Source organism: Somniosus microcephalus, chromosome 6 (genome assembly GCF_052327205.1).
Source record: "Somniosus microcephalus isolate GS21.2 chromosome 6, FLI_Smic_1.0, whole genome shotgun sequence".
Taxonomy (NCBI): Eukaryota; Metazoa; Chordata; class Chondrichthyes; order Squaliformes; family Somniosidae; genus Somniosus; species Somniosus microcephalus.
Window position 1 is genome coordinate 267193610 of NC_140992.1, and position 25698 is coordinate 267219307.

At 46.6% G+C, this 25698-nt stretch overlaps 1 protein-coding gene across 1 annotated transcript in view; it reads left to right on the forward strand.

Annotated features, from left to right (window-relative positions):
- Positions 1-4333: 4333 nt before the first annotated feature.
- Positions 4334-25698, forward strand: part of adamts18 (ADAM metallopeptidase with thrombospondin type 1 motif, 18) — a 293677-nt gene continuing 272312 nt past the window's right edge. Inside the window, exon 1 of the mRNA XM_085992058.1 lies at positions 4334-4476. Within this exon, the coding sequence (XP_085848184.1) occupies positions 4334-4476 (143 nt within the window). The remainder of the gene's footprint in view (positions 4477-25698) is intronic.

Below are 25698 nucleotides of genomic sequence, written 5' to 3' on the forward strand. Positions count from 1 at the left end.
GTCGGAACACCTCAATACCCCTGCAACAGGAGTCTGACTCTCCCGCGCTGCCGGTAGTCTCTTCCGATCCGCCATTTTACAGGGGTACTGTGTGTCTCCCACGCTGCTGGTAGTCATTGCATTGCATTACCCTCAGCTGGCAGTACTGTACTTAATCAAGCATCTTCCACCATCCATTTAACACAGCATTCTGTAGGTGAGTACCCAATTACTGTATACTGCACATTTCTTGATTTATTTATTTTGCTTTGTTAAAAATAGCCTCGGTAAATAACCCTCTCCGTCATCCGGAATTTTTAACCAACCGGCAACACGCCGGTCCCGTCGGTGCCGGATACCAAAGAGTTTCCTGTATTTTGAAGAAGAGGGGAATTCTCCCCAGTGTTTGGGCCAATATTTATCCCTCAACCAACATCACTAAAATACAGATTATCTGGTCATTATCTCATTGCTGTTTGTGGGAGCTTGCTGTGCGTAAATTGGCTGCCGCGTTTCCTACATTACAGCAGTGTCAAACTTCCAAAAGTACTTCATTGGCTGTAAAGCGCTTTGTGAAAGGCACTATATAAATACAAGTCTTTTTTCATGTCATAATTGCAAGCACGCATGCTAGCCAGTGTGCCTCCACTAGCTCTGGATATGTGCGAAATGTTGTTTCCACAAAACACAGTCACTTTACAGGTCTGCGCACTGGAAAATGAAATGCAGGAGAGCAACTCAGCTAGGGCTGTTCTGACCTCACCCAGTAGCCACGCATGCCTAGTGCCAGACAGGAGTCACTGCGTCAGCTGTGGTTCAGTGGGTGGCGCTCTCATCACTGGGTCCGAAGGTCGGTGGGTTCAAGCCCCACTCCAGAGACTTGAGTACCAAAATCCAGGCTGACACTCCAGTGCAGTGCTGAGGGAGTGCTGCGCTGTCGGAGGTGCCGTCTTTCAGATGAGACGTTAAACCGAGGCCCCGTCTGCTCTCTCAGGTAGATGTAAAAGATCCCCCGGCACTATTTCGAAGAAGAGCAGGGGAGTTCTTCCCTGTGTCCTGGGACCAATATTTATCGCTCAATCAACATCAGTAAAACTGATTATCTGGTCATTATCACGCTGCTGTTTGTGGGAGCTTGCTGTGCGCAAATTGGCTACATGATTCCTGCATTACAACAGTGACCACACTTCAAAAGTACTTCATTGGCTGTAAAGCCGTAGTGGAAGGCACTATATATATGTCCTTGTGCGCCAGTCACTGAAGGTAAGCATGCAGGTGCAGCAGCCGGTTAAGAAGGCAAATGGTATGTTGGCCTTCGTAGCGAGAGGGTTTGAGTACAGGAGCAAGGATGTCTTGCTGCAGTTGTACAGGGCCTTGGTGAGACCACACCTTGAGTATTGTGTGCAGTTTTGGTCACCTTATCCGAGGAAGGATGTTCTTGCCATGGAGGGAGTGCAGCGAAGATTCACCAGGCTGATACCTGGGATGGCAGGAATGACGTATGAGGAGAGATTGGGTCGATTGGGCTTATACTCGCTGGAGTTTAGAAGAATGAGAGGGGATCTCATTGAAACTTATACAATTCTAACAGGACTGGACAGACTGGATGCAGGATGTTCCCGATGGCGGGGGAGTCCAGAACCAGGGGTCACAGTCTAAGGATAAGGGGTAAGCCATTTAGGACAGAGATGAGGAGGAATTTCTTCACCCAGAGAGTGGTGAACCTGTGGAATTCTCTACCACAGAAGACAGTTGAGGCCAATTCATTAAATATATTCAAGGAGTTGGATATATTTCTTAAGGCTAAAGGGATCAAGGGATATGGGGAGAAGGCAGGGACAGGGTACTGAATTTGGATGATCAGCCATGATTTCATTGAATGGCGGAGCAGGCTCGAGGGGCCGAATGGCCTACTCCTGCTCCTATCTTCTATGTTTCTATATAAATGCAAGTCTTTCTTTCACTGGACAGAGTAACGGGAGGAGTTCCCGTCTAATAGGAACCTCGGGTGGCACTGAGGCAAGTTGCATAAGGTTTGAAGGGGATCATATCAACACATCTTCGGTATAAAGGTACAGTTTGCCATGATCTTTGGATTGCGAAGAAAGGAATATGAGTGACTGCAGCGCCGGGTGCAGGCTGCAGCTCTGTGTGTGCAGCAGGGACGACCTTACGCTCTCTCAATGCCGCCCGGTGATTGGTCCCCGGGCTTTGCAAGTGAGCGCGAGCCCAGATTTTACTCCCCATTCATAGAATCGGGCAGAGACGACAAGCGGCGCATCGCATTCACAGCCAGCACTGCACCGGCACAGTCCCTGCTCTCCCTCTCCCTCTTTTACTCAGCCTTGCCCGCAACACAAACCAATGCAAAAAAGCACCTCCACCGCCCAACCCAAAGGGACACCGTTTAAAGGAAAAACCACACGACACAAAATGTTGAACCAACCGAGCCCCAGTTTGCAAAGCTCACTCGTGCATTCGTGTTCCAGGAGGTAACAGGCTGCTGCATTTTTTTTAAAAAAAAACAAACATTTATTTTTTTCGTGTGTGAAAGAAGTGCAAAAAATGGATGGTCTTTTCCTGGCGATATGGGATCTACCTGCACCGCTCAGCAACTCGGCACTGCAGCTCTTTACAGCGTTCTGGCTTGGCAATGTTCTGCAGGCAGGTGCTATGAATTCAATCCTTTTTTGTTTCTTAAGTGCAAGCTTGAAACGTGCTTTTTATTTATATATATGTAACATCTCTTCCAAGAGACACCCTGATCGTAAACAGTGCGATCACGCACAGCAAGTGCTGCTCTTAGATTTATTTATGTGCTAAACTTTAACCTGTTGTAATATTTCACTTGCTTTTCCCCCTCCATTTCGCAGATCTTGCACTTCTGTTGCGCGACTCCTGAAAGTCAGAGGTCCCCACACCGTCCTGAGAGCACTGGAATAAACGATGGTTTGTAAATATCTATATTTAATTGCACAATTTAAATGCAGCTATGTTCGCGCTAATGCAAGTGTGAGAATTACAGAGTGTGTTTCATATGTGTAACAGACAGAGAGAGACACTAACAGAGAGAGACACTCGCTCACACAGAGACACTCGCTCACACAGAGACACTCAGTCACAGAGACTCGGAGAGAGACACACAGACAGAGACACTCACTCACACACAGAGAGATACTGACAGAGAGATACACAGATAGAGACACACACAAAGACAGAGAGATACTCAGAGAGCGACACAGACAGACACTCACACACAGAGATACTCAGAGAGAGAGACACAGAGACTCACACACAGAGAGATACTCACAGAGAGACACACAGACACTCACTCACACACAGATACTCACAGAGAGACACACAGAGACACACAAAGACAGAGATACTCAGATAGACACACAGATAGAGACACACACAAAGACAGAGAGATACTCAGAGAGCGACACAGACAGACACTCTCATACACACAGATACTCGGAGAGAGACACACAGAGACACTCACACACAGAGATACTCACAGAGAGACACACAGACACTCACTCACACACAGAGAGATACTCACAGAGAGACACACAGAGACACACAAAGACAGAGATACTCAGATAGACACACAGACAGAGACACACACGAAGACAGATAGAGACGCACACAGAGACACACGTACACAGACAGGTATAGAAAGACTCACAGAGCGAGACACACACACACACAGGCAGAGAGAGACTCGATTACTAGCTCAAGGACACCAACATCAATCTGGGGCTGGGATCCACTTTCTCAATCCAGCCTCTGGCTGACTGCCGGAGCTGGGAACTTCCAGCTATCCAAACTTTTTGTGGGAGGGTGGGGGGAGTGAAACTCTCCTTCGATGAACGATTCCCTTCGATGAACGATTCCCAGTGCCTAGCTGAGACTAAACAAAAGAGACAGGTCCGTGTTGGAAATCTTTTAAACTTGCAGCAACCTAACCCACCTGGAATAAGCAGGGTGATCAAATTGAGGCTGGGGAGGAGGGGGTTAATTTATTCCTTTAAAAATATGCTTTTTGACTTTGCCCAACTTGCAGATATCCTGGGTCTCGGATGCTGTCAGCAGGGGCACTTAAATCAGTGATTCTTTTTAACACTAATCATCTCGCCACAAAAATCCCTGTCTAAAAGTCATTGATTGCAGCACGTGGCAATCTTAATAATACATCGAAAATCACATCACAAGGATTTGAAATCGGGTATCGGGCCATTTTGCACAGCGTTCGGGGAGAAATTTGAATCCACCGACATGCACTGTCAAAGTCTGTCTCATTGCAGATTATGTACTGGTGACACCTGTTGAGGTTGATGTCGGCGGAGGTTACATGCCGGACGAGCTGCAGAAGAGCCGGGCTGAAAGATCGGCGCCTTTGCATTCCCTGCACTACAAGCTGTCCTTTCCCGGGCAAGAATTGCACCTCGACTTAAGACCCTCGAACCTGCTGGCCAAAGGTTTCACGGTGCAAACGTTGGGCACGGAGGGTGTCACAGAGAACCCGACCTCCGCGAACTGCTTCTATCAGGGATATATAAGGAACCAGAGTGCCTCTTCGGTCGCAGTGTCCACATGCGAGGGTTTGGTGAGTCTTGCCTTGCCTGTCTCTCAGTATATCCTGCCTCTTTCTACTTATGGCAAGTATTAACACGTCCTCTGCGCAACTCCGCGCTATTGTTACTGTCATCGCCCCTTCAATCTCGCTAAACTAATGTTTCTTCGTCTGTGCGGCCGAGAGCTCTAACTTTTTAAAAAATTGTTTCCCCTCACAAGCTTTCCCTACAATAAACCAGCGAGTGACCCTTTCTTTGAGCTGCACACTGTGAGCTGAATTTGAAAAGATTGAAGGATCTCTTTGGTCTGATTTTCTTTAGATGGTTGGGGCAGTTGTCCAATCATTCCGTTGTCTGCTGACTGTCAATTGCACACGCCAGAGAGGGAGTTTCTTTGAATGGTGTTCCCCTACCATTTGGCCAGTGCACACAGCTGGCTCCCATTGCTGCTGTAAGCCAAACTCAAAACGTGTCTCGAAAGTTGTATCCAACAAGTGCAATAGAACAGGCTACAAGAATTCTTCCCAGCTTTCAGTCAAATTGACAGCTCATCAAACTTTTAAAATAAACTCATTCTGGGCATGTGGGAGTCGCTGGCAAGGCCGGCATTTGTTGCCCACCCCGGTAGTTAGTTAAGTCTGTGTGGCTTGTGCGGCCCTGAGGGCAAGTAAGAGTCAAACCACTGGTGTCACATCTGGGCCAGACCGGGTAAGGATGGCAGGTTTCCTTCCCTGAAGGACATTACTGAACCAGTTGAGTTTTTTTTTTTAACGACCGCTTCACGGTCACGTTTACTGATACCCGCTTTTTGAAACGAAGTTCAAATTCTCAAACTGCCATGGTGGGATTTGAGAAGCTCAACGTACACGACGTAATACTGTTCAACAATCTGCCACAAATCGGAGAAGGTTCTGTAAAAGAAAGACTTGCAACCTTTCACGACCTCAGGACGTCCCAAAGCGCTTTACAGCCAATGAAATACTTTTTGAAATGTAGTCACTGTTGTAGTATAGGAAACGCGACAGCTAATTTATGCACAGCAAGGTCCCACAAACAGCAAAGTGATAATGACAAGATAATCTGTTTGAGGGATAAATATTGACCAGGACACTGGGGGGGGGGGGTAACTCCCCCTGCTCTTCTTCAAAATAGTGCCATGGGATCTTTTACATCCACCTGAGAGCGCAGACGGGGCTTCGGTTTAACGTCTCATCTGAAAGACGGCACCTCCGACAGTGCAGCGTTCCCTCAGCACCGCACTGGGAGTGTCAGCCTGGAGTTTTGTGCTCAAGTCTCTGGAGTGGGACTTGAACCCACAACTTTTTGATTGCTGCCCACTGAGCCAAGACTGACACCTTAAAGTAGCAGCCATAACCCACTTGCTTTAATCGTACATAGGATTACATCGGATATACAGAACAGAAACAGGCCATTCGGCCCAACCAGTCCGTGCCGGTGTTTATGCTCCGCTCGAGCCTCCTCCTGTCATTCCTCATCTAACTCTATCAGCATAACCCTCTATTCCCTTCTCCCTCATATGCTTATCCAGCCTCCCCTTAAAAGCATCTATACTATTCGCTTCAACCACTCCCTGTGGTAGCGAGTTCCACATTCTAATTCTAATTCAAATTCAAATTCAATTTTATTTGTCGTATATGCAGCAAACATGTGTACTACACAATGAAATGTTGATTTTTACAAGTCCTCCCAACATTGGAATAAATATGGCATAGCAATAATAAAAATACTAATAGAAATACAGTAATAATAAATAAAACAACAGTAATAAATAATAATAAATTATTCGTTCATGAGTCTTATGGCCTGGGGGTAGAAGCTGTTTCGAAACCTGCTGGTACGAGACCGTATACTTCGGTATCTCTTACCGGACGGGAGCAGGGCGAAGAGGTTGTGGCTGGGGTGGCTCGCGTCTTTGATGATTCTCAGGGCCTTCCCCCGGCACCTCTCGGGGTAGATATCCTGGACAGCAGGTAGTTTAATTCCTATAGTATGTTGTGCAGCTTTCACCACCATCTGTAGAGCCTTCTCCCCACTCTTTGGGTAAAGAAGTTTCTCCTGAATTCCCTATTTGATTTCCTGGTGACTGTCTTGTATTGATGGCCTCTAGTTTTGCTTTTCCCCACAAGTGGAAACACTCCGTGTCTACTCTATCAAAACCTTTCATAATTATTAGTTAGAATTACTATTTTGTAAAGAAGGAAAGACTTGCATTTATATAGTGCCTTTCACAATCTCAGGATGTCCTAAAGTGTTTTACAGCCAATGAAATACGTTTTAAGTGTTGTCACTGTTGTAATGTAGACTAGGTACAGGGGGCACTATCACTGTGTGGCTTACAGCGGTTCAAGGAGATGGCCCACCACCACTTTTCCAGGGCAAGTTTGGATGGACAGTAACTGCAGCCATGGCAGTATTATTCACCCCTTGAGAACAAAGCAGAAGACAAGAAGACTTGGTATTGTCATAAACTAATACATCATAACTATATTGATAAAGGTCAGACGTGGATTACTTTACCCTATGGAATGGCACTTAATTAGTTCATAGATTTATTTTTTCTTTCTCCTCCTTTTGGAACATAATAATTAGGAGCAGGAGTAGGCCACAGGACCCCTCGAGCCTGCCCCGCCATTCAATAGGATCATAGCTGATCTTCTGCCTCAACTCCACTTTCTCGCCCGATCCCCATATATTTTCTATCAATTTATCTCCACATCCCCATATGTTTTCTATCACTATTCTCCCCTTTACCCAATCAATTTTCTTCAGAAGGTTGTAACTCGTTGGTAGGATATAGCTCCACACAACGTTGGCCTCCCTCTGGTGCTTTGCTCAAGTGGCCATTCTTCATGTGTGAACCAAGAGATGAGTACTGGCTCGTCAACTGGGGAAAATCATGGCCGAGCCCAATCCTGTTCTCACCCAATGTCCACACACGTGCAGTTTCCATTAGCGGGCACTGGGTAGCGTTCAGGAGGTGAGCCTGGTTGGTTTATCCCCTCTCTAACCAAAGGCAACTGAATTTTCTTAATTATTCTCATCCAATGCCCTCACTGTCACCGCCCTATGATCGATCTGTGTGATGAAGGTGAACATTCTAGTGCTGCTCTGAATGACCCTCTAGGAGGCGCAAAAGAGCAGGCCAAGGACGGCGACGACAACAACAACAACTTGCATTTATATAGCGCCTTTAACATAGGAAAACGTCCCAAGATGCTTCACAGCAGCGTCATCAAACAAAATTTGACACCGAGCCTCATAAGGAGATATCAGGGCAGATGACCAAAAGCTTGGTCAAAGAAGTAGGATTTAAGGAGTGTCTTAAAGGAGGAAAAAGGGATAGCGAGGCGGAGAGGTTTAGGGAGGGAATTCCGGAGCTTAGGGCCTTGGCAGCTGGAGGCATGTCCGCCAGTGGTGGAGCGATTAAAATCGGGGATGCGCAAGAGGCCAGAATTGGACAACACTTTCTCCAATTCTGCTTCCCCCTCAAGAGTTGCTTCTGCTCAACACCTCTCTGAGGAAGGTATCAGAAACTCATCGACTTGGATGTGAACCATGTGCTGCTCCACGTGAGTTAACCCGACTCGCTCAGCCGAAACCTGGCGGGTGGGCGGGCAGTTAAAACCGCCCTGGGTCTTACCTGTCCGAAAGCCGCCATGATCGCAACATCTGCAATTTTAGCCTGCTGTCCCGAGCAGGCAGAAAGGACACGCGCCCGGAGCCATCAGGGTCCTTCTTTACATTTGGATGTTGCGGCCCGATGACATCACTGAGACCCGGCTGTAATTTTAACTCGGGCCTGAGCGGGGAATCCGCCTGGAGTTAAAATCGGGGCCATTGTGTCACCATGCTGCCACCTTAAGGTTTTTTCTTTAAAGTAAAGCGTGTCTCTGGTGCAGTGTTTCTCCAGCTGAGCGTACAGCCAGATTGGTCCAAAGATTTGTCATAAATTGTAATCTTCATAATCGTATAAAGGATTACTAGAGTTGAGTGATTCAAAAAGCTTTGAAATATTCAGGATATGAAATAAGAGGTCAGAAAGCTAGATGACATGATTAAGAGCTAAGGAAACCTCAACTGTACCGTGACTTAATTTATACATTGTTATGAATCTTGTGAAGGTGAATGATGTTTGTGCTGGGGAATGGAACAGTTTTCTAATTTGAGCATGTAGTGTTAGCATTGACTGTTCCCAGGCCTCTATTAGCACAGTTAGATCCATCCACACAGCCCAACCTTGGAGGAGTACCACATACTGCATCAATATAATCCGCCCCCCCTCACCCCCATTCCCCACATTAGCCATCTAATGGCTTTAGTGAGATCATCAATTTTAGTTCCAAATTAGGAGCAGATTTTAAGTGTTCGCCTTGGCTCAGTGGTCGGACTTTTGCCTTCCTCAGTCCTACTGTCCAGAGCTCCCTCTCTGTGGGTGGGAGACTGGGAATAGGGAATAGGTGGTGGGCAGGAGGAAGAGGCCGTTGCACGGATGGTCTTGATCGTGGAGATAAAGTAGTCCATAAGCTCCTCACATTTGGTCCATTTCTGCCTTTCGACCGTTTAAAAAAAAAACACAACCCCTCAAACCTCCGCTTTCTGAGCAAGGTTTTGGTCACTCCTCTTAATCTGCCACTTCCTGGCTCAGCATCTGCTCCCATCCCTTAGGCCAGTTTCTGAAGCACCGTGAGACTTTTCTTTGTTAAAAGCACCGCTGTTGTCTCCGTGATGAGTAACTACTTTGAGCGCAACGCCTTTACAACAACAACTTGCATTTATAAAGCACCTTTAACATAGTAAAATGTCCCAATGAGCTTCACGGGAGCGTTATCAAACGAAATTTGACATTGAGCCACATAAGGAGATATGCTGTTAGTGGGAGCTTGCTGTGCTGTGTTTCCTACATTACTACTCTTCAAAAGTACTTCATTAGTTGTAAAGCGTTTTGGGACGTCCTGAAGTTGTGAAAGGCGCTATAGAAATGCAAGTCTTTCTTTCTTCTTTCTTTAGGGCAGATGACTAACAGCTTGGCAGAGAGTTAGGTTTGAAGGAGCGTCTTAAAGGAGAAAAGACGGGTAGGGAGCAACGTTCCCGCTGTCTGGACGTCTCGCGCAGGCCGCTTACCGGCTTTTCAGTACAAGGATCCGCGCATGCGTGAAATTTTGAATGGGCCACGTAGCCCGTTAAAGGCTCCGCGCATCAAAAAAAAGTTAGGGGGAACATTGGTAATGAGGTGGAGAGGTTTAGGGAGGGGGAATTGCAGAGCTTAGGGCCTTGGCAGCTGAAGGCACGGCCGCCAATGGTGGAGCGATTAAAATTGGGGAGGCTCAAGAGGCCAGAATTGGAGGAGCGCAGAGATCTCAGAGGGTTGGAGGGCTGGCGGAGATTACAGAGATGGGGAGGGGCGAGGCTATAGAGGGATTGTAAAACAAGGATGAGAGTTTTAAAATCGAGGCGCTGCCGGACCGGGTGCCAAAGTAGGTCAGCGAGCGCAGTGGTGATGGGTGAACGGGATGTGGTGAGAGTTGGGACACAGGCAGCAGAGTTTTGGATGGTTTCAAGTTTATGGAGGGTGGAATGTGGGAGGCCAGCCAGGCGTGCATTGGAATAGTCAAGCCTAAAGGTAAGAGTGGCATGGATGAAGGTTTCAGCAGCAGATGAGCTGAGGCAGGGGTGAAGTTGGGCGATATTAAGGAGGAGGTTCCGTCTTTCGGATGAGACGTTAAACCAAGGCCCAGTCTGCCCTCTCAGCTGTGTGTAAAAGATCCCACGGACACTATTCCGAAGAAGTGCAGGGGAGTTCTCCCGGGATGTCCTGGCCAATATTTATCCCTCAACCAACATCACGAACAAAACATTAACCGGTCGGTCATCATCACCTTGCTGTTTGTGGGAGCTTGCTGTGCACAAATTGGCTGCCAAGTATCCTACATTGCAACAGTGACTACACTTCAAAAGCACTTAATTGGCTGTAAAGTGCCTTAGGACGTCCTGAGGTCGTGAAAGGTGCTGTAGAAATGCGAGCCTTTCTTTTTTAAGGGAGTGGATTTAATGCTGGGCGAGTTGGTGCGCAGGGTTCAGTTTCCTGCAGGCCCTGCTCGAGAACTGGTGAATGGAGCAGTGCTGTAGCTGTTCGCTTGTAGTGTGGAGGATGTCATGCAGATGTTATCAATTTGGAGGCAGCCTAGACTTTTCCAGACATCGTGTATCAGCCCAGTGGGATGATACAGGGCCTTACATGTTTGACAGTCTTCACAGATGTTTGAGGTACATACAAGAGTCCTGTCTGTACAACACTATCCAACTCCTGCAAAAATACTCCGGGACAGCTGAATGACGATTTCTTACAGTAAGCTACGGTTCACTGTCTAGCGGAAACATTGCTGGAAACGCCCTCTTTATAGCACATCCATCACAATGGCATGCTTTATGCATTTCCCAAAGACATTCTATGGAAGAGATCAAATACATTTATTCAAATAGATAGGACACTCCTCATTTTGAGAGGTATGATTCTGAGAGTTTGGGAATCTAGCCGGGCAAAATATTACATGTTTTAACGTCAAAACCATTAAGTCAGTTCACGACAGGATTCGAGTCGCGGCCACTAACCTAGTTGATGGTGAGATTAAAGTCATCATTGTTGACATCTGTGAGAGGATACGATTCTGTTTAAGATGAAGTTTGTGTTTACTGGATCTGAGATGAGCCTTAGGCCTGTTTACATTCGGGAAGTTAATTCAGATTCCGACTCAATTAACTGTCTTGCTGGAGTGGGTGGCTGGGGGAGGGGAAGCCCTCGTCAAGGTTTTACTGTATAAATTGTTCATTAAACTGGCCGGAGCCATGTTTGTTTGTTCAACCCTTTGTGTTGGCTGTTTGTTTTGCTTGATAAAGAGATTTGGAATGGTGATTGCCAGTGCTTGAAAGGAGCCCTGTTTACCTTCAGCCAGTCCTTTCATGTTCTGTTCCAATTCAGGCATCAATTCAGCTCGCAGAATTAGGTGAACTGACCCTTGCAGAAAGAGAGATGCTGCAACATGGAACAAGTGAATTGTTGTGCTGTTGAACGCCAACGTCGAATGGTTTACAGATTTGAATTTTCTTTCCCCTTGAATTTGGGTTTTTGAAACATTTCGGGCGAGTAAGCTTTTAATGAGACATGGGGAAGATGTGGAACCTGGATGCCTAACGGGCTGAATCGTTTTTGAAATTGAGCTCGTACTCAATCCATTGGACGTTCCGAATAATATTTTTCTATATTGGGAAACCGGGGTGAAAGGCCAAAGCCCAGGATGGAGGTTATCACCAGGACGAAAGGAATAGGAGAGAAGCACAGATAATTTAAGTGGTTAGGTATCGGTTAGGTAAAGATGAAAATGAGGACCATTGCAGGTACCTTTCAATTGAATAAATCTATATTATCTTGTGCAGTCTTATACACAGCTTTTACAGAAAGACTTGCTGCATTTTATGCATGTGGCACCTGGAACTGGTGAAATAGTTGCATCTTGTTGTTCCGAATCCTCTTCAAATGAGAGTTGTCAGGCTTCAACTGCTTGGTGAATGCGAGCCTTGGTTGTCTGTGTTTTTACATCAACAAATGTTAATTATATTGGTTGAAAGGACTGTGTCATTAGTGGCTCGGGTCCTCTTGATGTATCACTTGTGAGGGGATTTTGAGGTTAAAATTCCAAAGCGCTGCTCTTTGACACTCCTGGCCTGTGATATTTTTTTCCATCCATTAACTATAAAAGATAGAAAACTGTGGGGAGAGAAAGTATAATTTCGTGATTTGCAGTTTGCCAAGAAATTGTTTTGGCATTTTTACCCCTTTGTTGCTTGTAGTATTGTGAGGCAATAAACCCTGGCCTAAGATAATGAAAGACATCAGCAGAAAATTACAATGCGTACCTTAACATCTTCCTCATTGTTTTGAGAAGTTTAGGAACTTAATACCTTGGTTAAAAGAACACCAAGACACAGGCAAGTTGAAAGTTTTCCTTCAGGGATTTGTAGTTTAATGTAAATAAACCAACCTCCATATTGATGTTAGCCATTTTTTGATCTTCTGTGTGGACCACCATTGTTTGTACAGTGCAAGGGGATGATGCATCTGAAAATCTTCCAGGGTGGAAAATGGTCTGTAGGGCTCAATTTCATACCAGGCAGCGCCTCTCAACTTAGTCATTGCTGGAAAGGGCTTGGCTATTCCTTTCAATACCAACAGGAATTCCTTGTGAGCACAACTGCTGCTAATAATAGTTTAACCCATACACTCTGAGGTCGAACTCCAAACCATCGTCAACACCTTCACCGTAAGCGTATGAGAGCATGGGTCTTACACTAAATATCCATAAGACAAAGGTCCTCTACTAACCTGCCCCCGCCACACAGTACTGCCCCCCGATTATCAAAATCCACGACAAGGCCTTGGACAACGTGGACCACTTTCCATACCTCGGGAGCCTACTGTCAACAAGGGCAGATGTCGACGACGAAGTCCAACACCGCCTTCAGAGTGCCAGTGCAGCCTTCGGTCGCCTGAGGAAGAGAGTGTTTGAAGACCAGGACCTCAAACCCGGCACTAAGCTCATAGTCTGCAGAGCAGCAGTGATACCCGCCCTGCTGTATGCCTCAGAGACATGGACCATGTACAGCAGGCACCTCAAAGCACTGGAGAGGTACCACCAACGCTGCCTCCGCAAGATCCTGCAAATCCATTGGCAGGATAGGCGCACCAATGTCAGTGTTCTTGCTCAGGCCAACATCCCCAGCATCGAAGCTTTGACCACGCTCAATCAGCGCCGATGGACGGGTCACATTGTCCGCATGCCCGATACGAGACTCCCAGAACAAGCGCTCTACTCGGAACTCCGACACGGCAAGAGAGACCCAGGTGGGCAGAGGAAACGCTTCAAGGACACCCTCAAAGCCTCCTTGAAAAAGTGTAACATCCCCACTGACACCTGGGAATCCCTGGCTCAAGACCGCACAAAGTGGAGGAGAAGCATCCGGGAAGGCGCCGAACACCTCGAGTCTCTTCGCCGGGAGCAAGCGGAAGCCAAGCGCAGGCAGTGCAAGGAGCGCAAGTCAACCCAAGCACCCCACCGACCCGCCCCTTCGACCACCGTCTGCCCCACCTGTGACAGAGACTGTAGGTCCCACATTGGGCTCATCAGTCACCTGCGAACTCAATTTTAATGTGGAAGCAAGTCATCCTCGGTTCCGAGGGACTGCCTAAGAAGAGAAGAACCCATACCCTGCGGAATAAACAAGAACTGGTTAGCACAGTAATGCCAACTAATGCCTTAAGCACCTTGGTTAATGAGGACCAGCCCAGAGCTGTTAATGCAATGTGTTCTCAGCCATGGCTCAGTTTGTAGCACTCTGTCTTTTTGAGTTAGAAGCTTGCGGGTTCAAGTCCAACTCCAAAGACTTGAGCACAAATTTACGCTGACACGCCCAGTGCAGTGCTGAGGGAGTGCTAGCATTGTTGGAGGTGCCGTCTTTCGGATGAGACGCTAAACCGAGACCCCGTCCGCCCCCTCAGGTGGACGTAAAAGATCCCGTGTCACTATTTCAAAGAAGAGCAGGGGAGTTATCCCCAGTGTCCTGGCCAATATTTATCCCTCAACCACCAACAGATTATCTGGTCATCATCTCATTTCTGTTTATGGGAGCTTGCTGTGCGCAAATTAGCTGCCGTGTTTCGTACATTACAACAGTGACTGACGTAAGAAAACTACTAGGCACTTGGTCTAAGCGTTAAACAAAGCTTTAATTAACTGTTTTTCAACATGGAGGTCTAGTTGTGTCCTTCACTAGTTTCTGCTAAGAATGTCCTGCGCAAGCTGGGCCCATGCCCGAGTATTTATACTCTCCCTGGACAGCGCCACCCATAGGCCACTCAGTATTATTTCATAAGTCTTTCTTTCATGAATGACTGATTCATGTCAGTGACTACACTTCAAAAGTGCCTCATTGTCTGTAAGGCGCTTTGGGACGTCCTGAGGTCGTGAAAGATGCTGCATAAGTGCAAGTCTTTCTTTTGCTTCCTGGCCAAGTACTATCAGTGTAATTTCCAGGATATTCTTGAAATTTACTAGGCTAACAGTACCATCTGTGTAATTCTTTGTTGCAACATCATACATGTTACGCCTCACCGACAGACCTGTGCATTATTACCAAAAAAAAGCCCGTCCGTATCCGTGCATGGACCGTGTCGGCCCCCACGTGGAAATGGAAGCCTCGGCTCACGGCTTTTGATTTAGTTTGATCGGTACCGAAGTAAACTTAGTAATGGATACGGTCATTACAACAAAGTGTGCATTATTGCCACGTTAGCCTGCCAGTGAACATGTGGTTTCTGCGCATAGAGAGGCCCAGTGTAGTCAACGTGACAAAAGTGACAGGGCAGACCTCCCTGGTTTTGGGAGAGAGAGAGATAATGGAAGCAATGTTAGCAGTGAATGTAGGAATTCCACGCCTTGTGTTTGTTCACACCCCAGAGTGCCAAAACGTCTCCAGAAGCCTGGCAATTTCCCAAATGTTGGTCCTAATTACCAGGCAGATGATTCGTTTGTGTTGCGATGTGGAGATTGCTTTCAGAGTGATCCAAACGGACTATAGGTTTGGACCAGCTGGGATGTGCGTGTCTTTGATTACAGTGGACTAGTCATAGAATCATAGAATGGTTACAGCACAGAAGGAGGTCATTCGGCCCATTGAGCCCATGCTGGCTCTCTGCAAGAGCACCTCAGGAAGTCCCACTCCCCCGCCCTTTCCCCGTAGCCCTGCAAATTTTTTTCCTTCAGGTACTTAAGAAAATATATCTAACTCTTCGTTTTCCAATTTAATCAATCCACTTCATCCCTGTCCTTCTTGCACCCCATGTGCACCCTCAGAACTTCCAAAACCTCCAGCACCTTAAAGGGGCTTTCATAGAAACATAAGATAGGAGCAGGATTAGGCCATTCAGCCCCTCGAGCCTGCTCTGCCATTCAATGAGATCATGGCTGATCATCCAAATTCAGTACCCTGTCCCTGCTTTCGCCCCATATCCCTTGATCCCTTTAGCCTTAAGAAATATATCTAACTCCTTCTTGAATATATTTAATGAATTGGCCTCAACTGCCTTCTGTGGTAGAGAATTCCACAGGTTCACCACTCTCTGGGTGAAGAAATTCCTCCTCATCTCTGTCTTAAATGGCTTACCCCTTATCCTTAGACTGTGACTGCTGGTTCTGGACTCCCCCACCATCGGGAACATCCTTCCTGCATCTAGTCTGTCTAGTCCTGTTAGAATTTTATAAGTTTCAATGAGATCCCCTCTCATTCTTCTAAACTCCAGCGAATATAAGCCCAATCGACCCAATCTCTCCTCGTACGTCATTCCTGCCATCCCAGGTATCAGTCTGGTGAATCTTAGCTGCACTCCCTCCATGACAAGAACATCCTTCCTCAGATAAGGCGACCAAAACTGCACACAATACTCAAGGTTCTCGACCCTTCCGCCAATGGGAACAGTTTCCCTCTACTCTGTCTAGACCTCTCATGATTTTGAACGCCTCTATCAAATCTCCTCTGAGCCTTCTCTGCTCTAAAGAGAACAATCCCAGATTGATATGAACAGAAATTGTTGCAGGGATTGGGGCCCCAATTAAGGGTCATTTTGGATCTACCAGTCATTAAAACATGTGTGACTAGTTGCACACAAGAATGGTTGAGGCTTTAAAGGAATAGCAGAGTAATAGCACAGCGCCCTTGTACACCAGAGATATGATCAGTTTTAAAATCAGTCACCTCCAACATTCGAGTTTATAGTAATCTGGGATGTAATGTTTAAGTTATCCACCAGATGGAGCCAAATATTAAGGGTTCACATTCACCAGTATTTAAGGTAATGGATCAGATATTCAATGTCCTGGTACACCAGTTAATACGGTAATGTGGCATTGCATTATGGGTATGACTCAGAGGGGATCCTCCATCTTGGCTCGTGCAGTAAGAATTGTGTGCCGGGCCTACAGCTGGTAAGAGCTATGTCTCTCTGCTACACCGTGTAAATAAACAGTTGGGTTTGGTTCCTAATATCTCGCTTCTCTCAGTTTCTGACCTTACCACTCGGATATCACATAGTTTCAAAAAGAAAGACTTGCATTTATTCAGCACCTTTCACAACCCCAGGATGTCCCAACGAGCTTTGCAGCCAATGAAGTAATTTTTGAAGTGTAGTCACTGTGAACAGGATTTTCATTTTTGAACTTGACCAAACTGGAACCAAGTGAGCATAGGCCTGGCAACGGTATCTCCCTACTCTGTACTCCGAACCCAACCAGTGTCGCTTCTGAAATGCACAACACATGTAGCCATAGGGAGAAATGTCTTTGATTTAAAAAGAAAGAAATTTGTGCTTTTCTCCAGTGCCTTTCACGACCACTGGACATCCCAAAGCGCTTTACAGCCAATGAAGTACTTTTTAAAGTGTAGTCACTGTTGTAATGTAGGAAACGCAGCAGCCAATTTGTGCACAGCAAGCTCCCGCAATCGTAATCAAATGCGATAATGACCAGATAATCTGTTTTAGTGATGTTGATTGAGGGATAAATATTGAGGCCAGGACACTGGGGATAACTCCTCAGCTCTTCTTTGAAATAGTGCCGTGGGATCTTTTACATCCACCTCAGAGGCCAGATGGGGCCTCGGTTTAACGTCTCATCTGAAAGACGGCATCTCCAACAGTGCAGTGCTCCCTCAGTACTGCACTGGAGCGCTAGTCTGGATTATGTGCTCAAGTCTCTGGAGTGGGACTTGAACCTACAACCTTTTGACCCAGAGATGAGGGTGCTACCCACTGAGCCACGCTGACACAAAATACTCTCTCCTGATTTAGTTCGCTAACGAAAGTACCTCTCCACCTCGTAAGAGATTGACTTTTTTTAATTGCATTCTCAAATAAGTACATCCACGCACACACACACACACACACACGTTATATGTGCACTCAGCAGCCTCTGAGCGTACACACCTTAGCACGTGCAGCGGTATGTCTGTGTCCTTGTACCTACCACACTCCAGCGGCCCCTCGCACAAGTCCCCCACTGCACAGTTGTGCATGCAGCAGCAGTCTGAATGCTTCTTAGGCAGTCCCTCGGAACCGAGGATGACTTGCTTCCACATTAAAAATGAGTTCTCAGGTGACTGATGAGTCCAATGCAGGACCTACAGTCTCTGTCACAGGTGGGGCAGACGGTGGTTGAAGGGGCGGGTGTGGGTGGGGTGCTTGGGCTGACGTGCGCTCCTTGTGCTGCCTGCGCTTGGCTTCCGCTTGCTCCGGGCGAAGAGACTCGTGTTCGGCGCCTTCCCGGATGCTTCTCCTCCACTTTGTGCGGTCTTGGGCCAGGGAGTCCCAGGTGTCGGTGGGGATGTTACACTTTTTCAAGGAGGCTTTGAGGGTGTCCTTGAAGCGTTTCATAGAAACATAGAAAATAGGAGCAGGAGTAGGCCATTCGGCCCTTCGAGCCTGCTCCGCCATTCAATGAGATCATGGCTGATCATCCAAATTCAGTACCCTATCCCTGCCTTCTCCCCATATCCCTTGATCCCTTTAGCCTTAAGAAATATATCCAACTCTTTTTTGAATATATTTAATGAACTGGCCTCCACCGCCCTCTGTGGCAGAGAATTCCACAGGTTCACCACTCTCTGGGTGAAGAAATTCCTCCTCATTTCAGTCCTAAATGGCTTACCCCTTATCCTTAGACTATGACCCCTGGTTCTGGACTCCCCGGCCATCATAAACATCCTTCCTGCATCTAGTCTGTCCAGGCCTGACAGAATTTTATAGGTTTCGATGAGATCCCCTCTCAATCTTCTAAACTCCAGTGAGTATATGCCCAATCGACAGAACCTCTCCTCATACGTCATTCCTGCCATCCCAGGTATCAGCCTGGTTAATCTTCGCTGCACTCCTTCCATGGCAAGAACGTCCTTCCTCAGGTAAGGCAACCAAAACTGCACACAATACTCAAGGTGCGGTCTCACCAAGGCCCTGTACAACTGTAGCAAGACATCCTTGTTCCTGTATTCGAACCCTCTTGCTACGAAGGCCAACATACCATTTGCCTTCTTAACCGCCTGCTGCACCTGCATGCTTACCTTCAGCGACTGGTGCACAAGGACACCCAGGTCTCTTTGCACTTCCCCTTCTCCCAATCTATTGCCATTCAAATAATAATCTGCCTTCCTGTTTTTGCCACCAAAGTGGATAACCTCACATTTATCCACATTATAGTGCATTTGCCATGTTTCTGCCCAATCACCCAACTTGTCCAAATCGTACTGGAGTTTCACGACATCCTCCTCACAGCTTACCCTCCCACCCAGCTTTGTGTCGTCTGCAAATTTGGAGATATTACATCCAATTCCCTTGTTCAGATCATTAATATATATTGTGAGCAGCTGGGGTCCTAGGACCGATCCTTGCGGTACCCCACTAGTCACTGCCTGCCACTCGGAAAACGACCCGTTTATTCCAACTCTTTTCTTTCTGTCCGCCAACCAGTTCTCTATCCAAGTCAATACCTTGCCCCCAATCCCATGTGCCTTAATTTTACACGCTAATCTCTACCCTCTACCCACCTGGGGCTCTCTTGCCGTGCCAGAGCGCTTGTTTTGGGAGTCTTGTATCGGGCATGCGGACAATGTGACACGTCCATCGGAGCTGATCGAGCATGGTCAAAGCTTTGATGCTGGGGATGTTGGCCTGAGCAAGAACACTGACGTTGGTGCGCCTATCCTGCCAATAGATTTGCAGGATCTTGCGGAGGCAGCGTTGGTGGTACCTCTCCAGTGCTTTGAGGTGGCTGCTGTACATGGTTCATGTCTCCGAGGCATACAGCAGGGCGGGTATCACTGCTGCTCTGTTGACCATGAGCTTAGTGCCAGGTTTGAGGTCCTGGTCTTCAAACACTCTCTTCCTCAGGCGACCGACGGCTGCACTGGCACACTGAAGGCGGTGTTGGACTTAGTCGTCGACATCTGCCCTTGTTGACAATAGGCTCCCAAGGTATGGAAAGTGGTCCACGTTGTCCAAGGCCTTGTCGTGGATTTTGATAATCGGGGGGCAGTACTGTGTGGCGGGGGCAGGTTGGTAGAGGACCTTTGTCTTACGGATGTTTAGTGTAAGGCCCATGCTCTCGTACGCTTCGGTGAAGGTGTTGACGATGGTTTGGAGTTCGACCTCCGTGTGAGCGCAGACGCAAGCGTCGTCTGCATACTGTAATGCACAGCCCGACCGACTAAACGGTAAACACCTCATGCGCTCAGAAAGCACCCAAGTACACTGAAGTGCTCACTGTCTGGCGTGCTCCTTCAGTTTACCTTCTCCTTTCAACCCACATATTGAGCCTGATTACTGCAGCTGTTTCCCAGCCATTTGCCGAACACGCCACCCGTAAAAGCACCACTGCGTTGTGTCTGTTTCCCATTACTTTACAGCGATGCACATTTTTTTAACACATAATAAATTACCGAACCTTTAGGGAGCCTTTCTGGGTGTTTTTTTGTGGTGATAGTGATTTAAGGCAGTGATAATTCTTTGATTCCACATCTGAAGCAAATGCTTAATTCACTTGTGACTCACAAATAGAACTAAAAAGAAAATGCAACGTTTTAGCAGCTCAGTCCTCTGTTGATGGCACAAGTGTGTTTTGCTTTCAAGTAAGGGAATCAAGGGATACGGGGATCGGGTGAGAAAGTGGAGTTGCGGGCGAAGATCAGCCATGAATGGCAGAGCAGGCTCGAGGGGCCGTTTGGCCGACTCCTGCTCCTAATTCTTACATTCTTATGTAAATTATTTATTGCCTATTTTACCTTTTTGGTTTTTTGATGTTTGTGAGAGTGCAGAGTGCTACCAACTGAGTCACTGGTTGATGAGTACAAGTTCAGTATTTTTTAAAAGTAACTACCTCATAGGTTTTATTCCCCAGGGAGACTCCCTTTCTTGATGTCTCATGATTAGACTCCCTTGAATTTCCCTCCTCCTTAAGGTGCCGACCTGTGCTGCAAAGTAGTGTCGTGGGCTTCAGCATTCATCTGGTGTCTTGCCCAAGTGGTGATAATTTATACGAGAGCCCAGGTGGTAAATGGGGACTGTTGCAGCCAAGCATGGCACTGTCCTCTCTTGATGTTGACACACTTTCCAGCAAGGGGTCACTGGATGGTGTTTAAAATGTGGTGTCAGCCATGGCTCAGTTGGTAGCACCCTTGCCTCTGAGTTCTAGAAGGTCGTGGGTTCAGTTCCCACTACTAGAGACTTGAGTGCAAAAATCTAGGTTGACACTACAGTGCGGTACCGAGGGAGTGCTGCATTGTCTGAGGTGCTGTCTTTCAGATGAGGTGTTAAACCAAGGCCCCGTCTGCCCTCTCAGGTGGATGTAAATAGATCCCATAGCCCTGTTTAAAGGCAGATCAGGGAAGTTCTCCCTGGTGTCCTGGCCAATATTTATCCCTCAATTAACATCACTAAAAAACAGATTATCTGGTCATTATCTCATTGCTGTTTGTGGGAGCTTGCTGTGCACAGACTGGCTGCTGCATTTCCTACATTACAACAGTGACTGCACTTCAAAAAAGTACTTTATTGGCTGTTAAGCGCTTTGAGACATCTGTTGGTCATGAAAGGCACTATGGAAATGCAAGTCTTTTTTCTTTGTAGGCACCCTGCATGATTCTTCCCCTTCCTAGCCCACAAGTGTAGAGAAAAGAAAACATTTTATACAGCGCCTTTCACGACCACCGGACGTCTCAAAGCGTTTTACATCCAATGAAATTACAATGGAGACCGATTGTAACAGCTCTGAGATAAGCTGACTCTACAAGGACCAGGGATCAAACCCGGGACCTGGCAGCTGTGTCAAACAAAGCCAGTTTGTCCCCATCCGTGCTCTCCTCTTGCCATGCATCTCCCCTGTCAAAAACACAGGCAGGGAGACGTTATTATCTTAATCTAGAAAATGTGTCCAACTTAATCTAGAAAACTTGTCCAATTTCTAAGCACCCACCCAATATTTAATCACTCGGGTGTTCATGGAGTTATGATGTTTTTTTGGAGGGGCATGTTCAATTTCAACTTTAATTAAAAATGAAATATATATTTTTTTGGATTATTGCCAGCATCTCCAGAGATCTGAAACACCCAAATTTGAGAAATCATTATTAGATTGATGTGATTGAAAAGGGTTGATATGAGGAATGTGAGTGTAATGTCATAACTAGTTCTTTATAAGTCGGAGAAAATGATTTAGGGTTGTCAGTTAAAATGATTTGCGTCGCCATTTTTCGGTGAGGTGAACGGAGAAACACTCAGCTGAAGAAGGAAGAGGTTATTTAGGCTGTGAAGCTCTCCCCGGGCTCAGGTGGGAAAATGTTTGTAATGTGGGTGGTTCTAATCCTCCTTTCAATCCTTGCCTTCAAGCTCCATCCAGCCCCATCTAGTCTTCCTTTACGTTATTGATACCGCCATGCAATGCTTCCTCTAGGCTGCGCATGCAATGGGAAAGGTCCCGTGCAGGCTGCTCACCAGCTTCTCCGTTGTAAATACCGCTGAGATTTAAAGGGCCCGCGCACTAAAAGAAGCAGGACGTGCGGATCAAAGCCCGGCGTACAGGGAACATTGCCGCCATGGTCATCACAGCTTTGAGGGCAAGAATTCTCCTGCTCGCTGTGTGTAGTGTAAATGCGGTTGTGAAAAGTTTGCTGGACGTACGCTTTCCATTTCCCGCACATGCTCATCGCACTTTGGTGTCATACGTTATTACAGAGACGTTTCTCTTATATATAAAATAGAGAAAGAAAGCTCGGCACTGCCTATTCCATTCTTCTCGCCTGGAGCCTAAAATTTACAGGCAGTCGGCCTCGGGAGTTTGCAGTGTGTCAGCCATGGCTCAGTCAGCAGCACCCTTACCTCCGAGTCAAAAGGTTGCGTGATTCAAGTCCCACAACCGGCCTGACGTTTCAGTGCAGTACCGAGCCAGTGCTGCACAGCCAGAGGTGCCGTCTTTCAGATGAGACTTTAAACTCCCGTCTAGCTTCTCGGGTGGATGTAAAAGATCGCAGAAGAACAGAGGAGTTAGCCCCCGTGTCCTGGCCAACATCACTAAAACAGATTACCTGGTCGTTATCACACTGCTGTTGTGGGATCCTGCTGTGCACAAACGGGCTGCCGTGTTTCCAACATGACAACAGCGACTACACTTCAAATGTACTTCATTGGCTGTGTGAAGTCACAGTAGCCGATGGGTGAAAATTCCTGATGAATGAGGGTGAGGGATGGAGAATTCTGTCCTTCAAGGTAGCAGGCCTGGTTTGAATAGTGGAAATAGACAAATATTCTTGATAACCTATGGGGAATGAGGGAACATTTATATAGAACTTTCCCTCGGGAGGTGAAATGAATGGAGTGAGGTCCATGACGGTGTAGATTTCACATAGTGTGTGAAAAAAACAGGTATGTGGGGCTGAATTGTCAATTTTCAATCCATGGTATAAGTTCTTACTGTTTGTTAATGCGTAATGCGGGTGATTCTACTACTGAAGGATGGGCCAAAGTTGACGTGTATTGGCGTATAAATATAATAAATACAATATAAGCAACAGCAACTTACATTTATATAGCACACTTAACGTGATAAAGCGTCCCAAGGCGCTTAACGAGCAATGTCAATAAAAACGTTTTTGACACCGAGCCACAGAAGGAGATATCAGGACAGGTGACCAAAAGCTTGGTCAAAGAGGCAGGTTTTAAGGAGCATCTTAAAGGAGGAGAGAGAGGTGGAGAGGCGGAGAGGTTTAGGGAGGGAATTCCAGAGCTTAGGGCCTCGGCAGCTGAAGGCACGGCCGCCAATGGTGGAGCGATGGAAATCGGGGATGCGCAAGAGGCCAGAATTGGAGGAGCGCAGAGATCTTGCAGGCTTATAGGGCTGGAGGAGCTTACAGAGATCGGGAGGGGGCGAGGCTGTAGAGGGATTTGAAAACAAGGATGAGGAATTTGATATTAAATGGTAATTTGAAGAGAGAACTCGTTGGTTCACGTCAATTGCGAGGCTACCTCAGAGGGCAGTTGAGAGTCAGTGATGTTGGTAAGGGACTGGAGTCACACATAGGCCAGACCGGGTAAGGACGGCCGGTTTCTTTCCCTGAAGGGCATTAGAGAACCAATTGGGTTTTTTTTTTGCGACAATCTGACAGCTTCATGGTCACTTTTACTGATGCCAGCTTTTTATTTCCAGATTTTTAAAACAGAATTCAAATTCTCAAAACTGCCGAGGTGGGATTTCAAATCGCGTTCTCTGGATTATTAGTCCAGCAATATATCCAATATAACTACGCTACCCATTTTTTAAGGATTATGCCAAGGCGGGCGGGGGGGGGGGGATGCGGCGGTGGGGAAACAGCAGGGCTTTGGGGGAAAGAGCAGGGGAGTGGGACTAATTGGATCGCTCTTTCAAATAGCTGGCACAGGCACGATGGACCGAATGGCCTCCTTCTGTGCTGTATCATTCTGTGTTTATTTAAAATAATCATTAATGTAGATTATATAATGTGACCAAATACTGCTTGTTTCATGGAGGTAATTAGTGGAGCTAAATTCCCTTTGAAAAATCTATTTGAAGATTATGTTCAATGCGTAAAAGTACATCCTACCACGATGGAATGATTAGCTCCCACAGTGCCTCCTACTGTACAGGAAGAAAACTGCAATGGAGTCTAAAACTATGCTTTTCGACCTCTTTTTTTTACCAGATCTATTTTTAATGCAGTGTTGTTTGCAAGATTTCAGCAGAATGTAATTCTGAGCACATAACATTTTTGCATTTTTCCAATTAAGATTGCAGTAGCGCATGATGGTGGGCTTTCAAAATTGCGCACTGATTTGTGTCCCCTGAGAGCAATTGGAGTTATTTAGTGCTCGGGTGAAGTACGGATGTTTGCTGGTATGTCACTAGTGGGATCAATTTGAGGTAATGAGCCAGAAATTACACAAGAAGTATATTGCAAATTTAAAGTGTCTGAGAATCATAGAATTACAGGACGATGCAGCATAGAAAGAGAAGGAGGCCACTCGGCCCATCGTGCCCGTGCCGGCTCTTTGAAAGAGCTGTCCAATGAGTCCTGCTCCCCCCCTGCTCTTTCCCCATAGCCCTCCAATTTTTATCCAACCTTTTCATGGTTGTTATTGAATCTGCTTCCACCACCCTTTCAGGCAGTAATTCCACATCATAACAACTAGCCAGTAAACATTGTTTTCCTCATCTCCCCTCCAGTTCATTTGCTAATTACTTTAAATCTGTGTCCTCTGGTTACCGACCCTCCTGCCAGTGGAAACAGCTTCTCCTCATTTACTCTTATCAAAACGCTTCATGATTTTTGAACACCTCTCTTAAATCTCCCCTTAATCTTCTCTGCTGTAAGGAGAACAACCCCAGCTTTTCCAGTCTCCCCCATTTAACTGACGTCCCTCATCCCTGGCACCATTCTAGTAAAGCTCTTCTGCACCCCCTCTAAGGCCTTCACACCCTTCCTAAAGTGCGGTGCCCAGAATTGGACACAATACTCCAGCTGAGGCCTAACCAGTGATTTATAAAGGTTCAGCATGACCTCCTTGCTTTTGTACCTTCTGCCTTTATTGATAAAGCCAAGGATCCATATGCTTTTTGAACAGCCGTTTCCACTTGTCCTGCCACCTTCAAAGATTTGTGTACATACACCCCCAGGTCTCTCTGTTTTTGCATCCCTTTAGAATTGTACCATTTAGTCTATTTTGCCTCTCCTCATTCTTCCTACCAAAATGTATCACTTCACATTTCTCTGCCTGTCTATGTCCTCCTGAAGTCTATTGCTATCCTCCACGTTGTTTACTACCGATCCGACTTTCTTGCCAGCTGCAAACTTTGAAATGATGTCCTGTACACCTAAGTTCAGGTCATTAATATATATCAAAGTATTTATTAGCTGAACTACAGTTTTCCCATTGCATATTGGTATCAATGTGCTAAATAGGACTTGTGCATGGATACATGACAGAATAAATTACGAAGAGCTAGGTGGTTTCAGCTGCCTA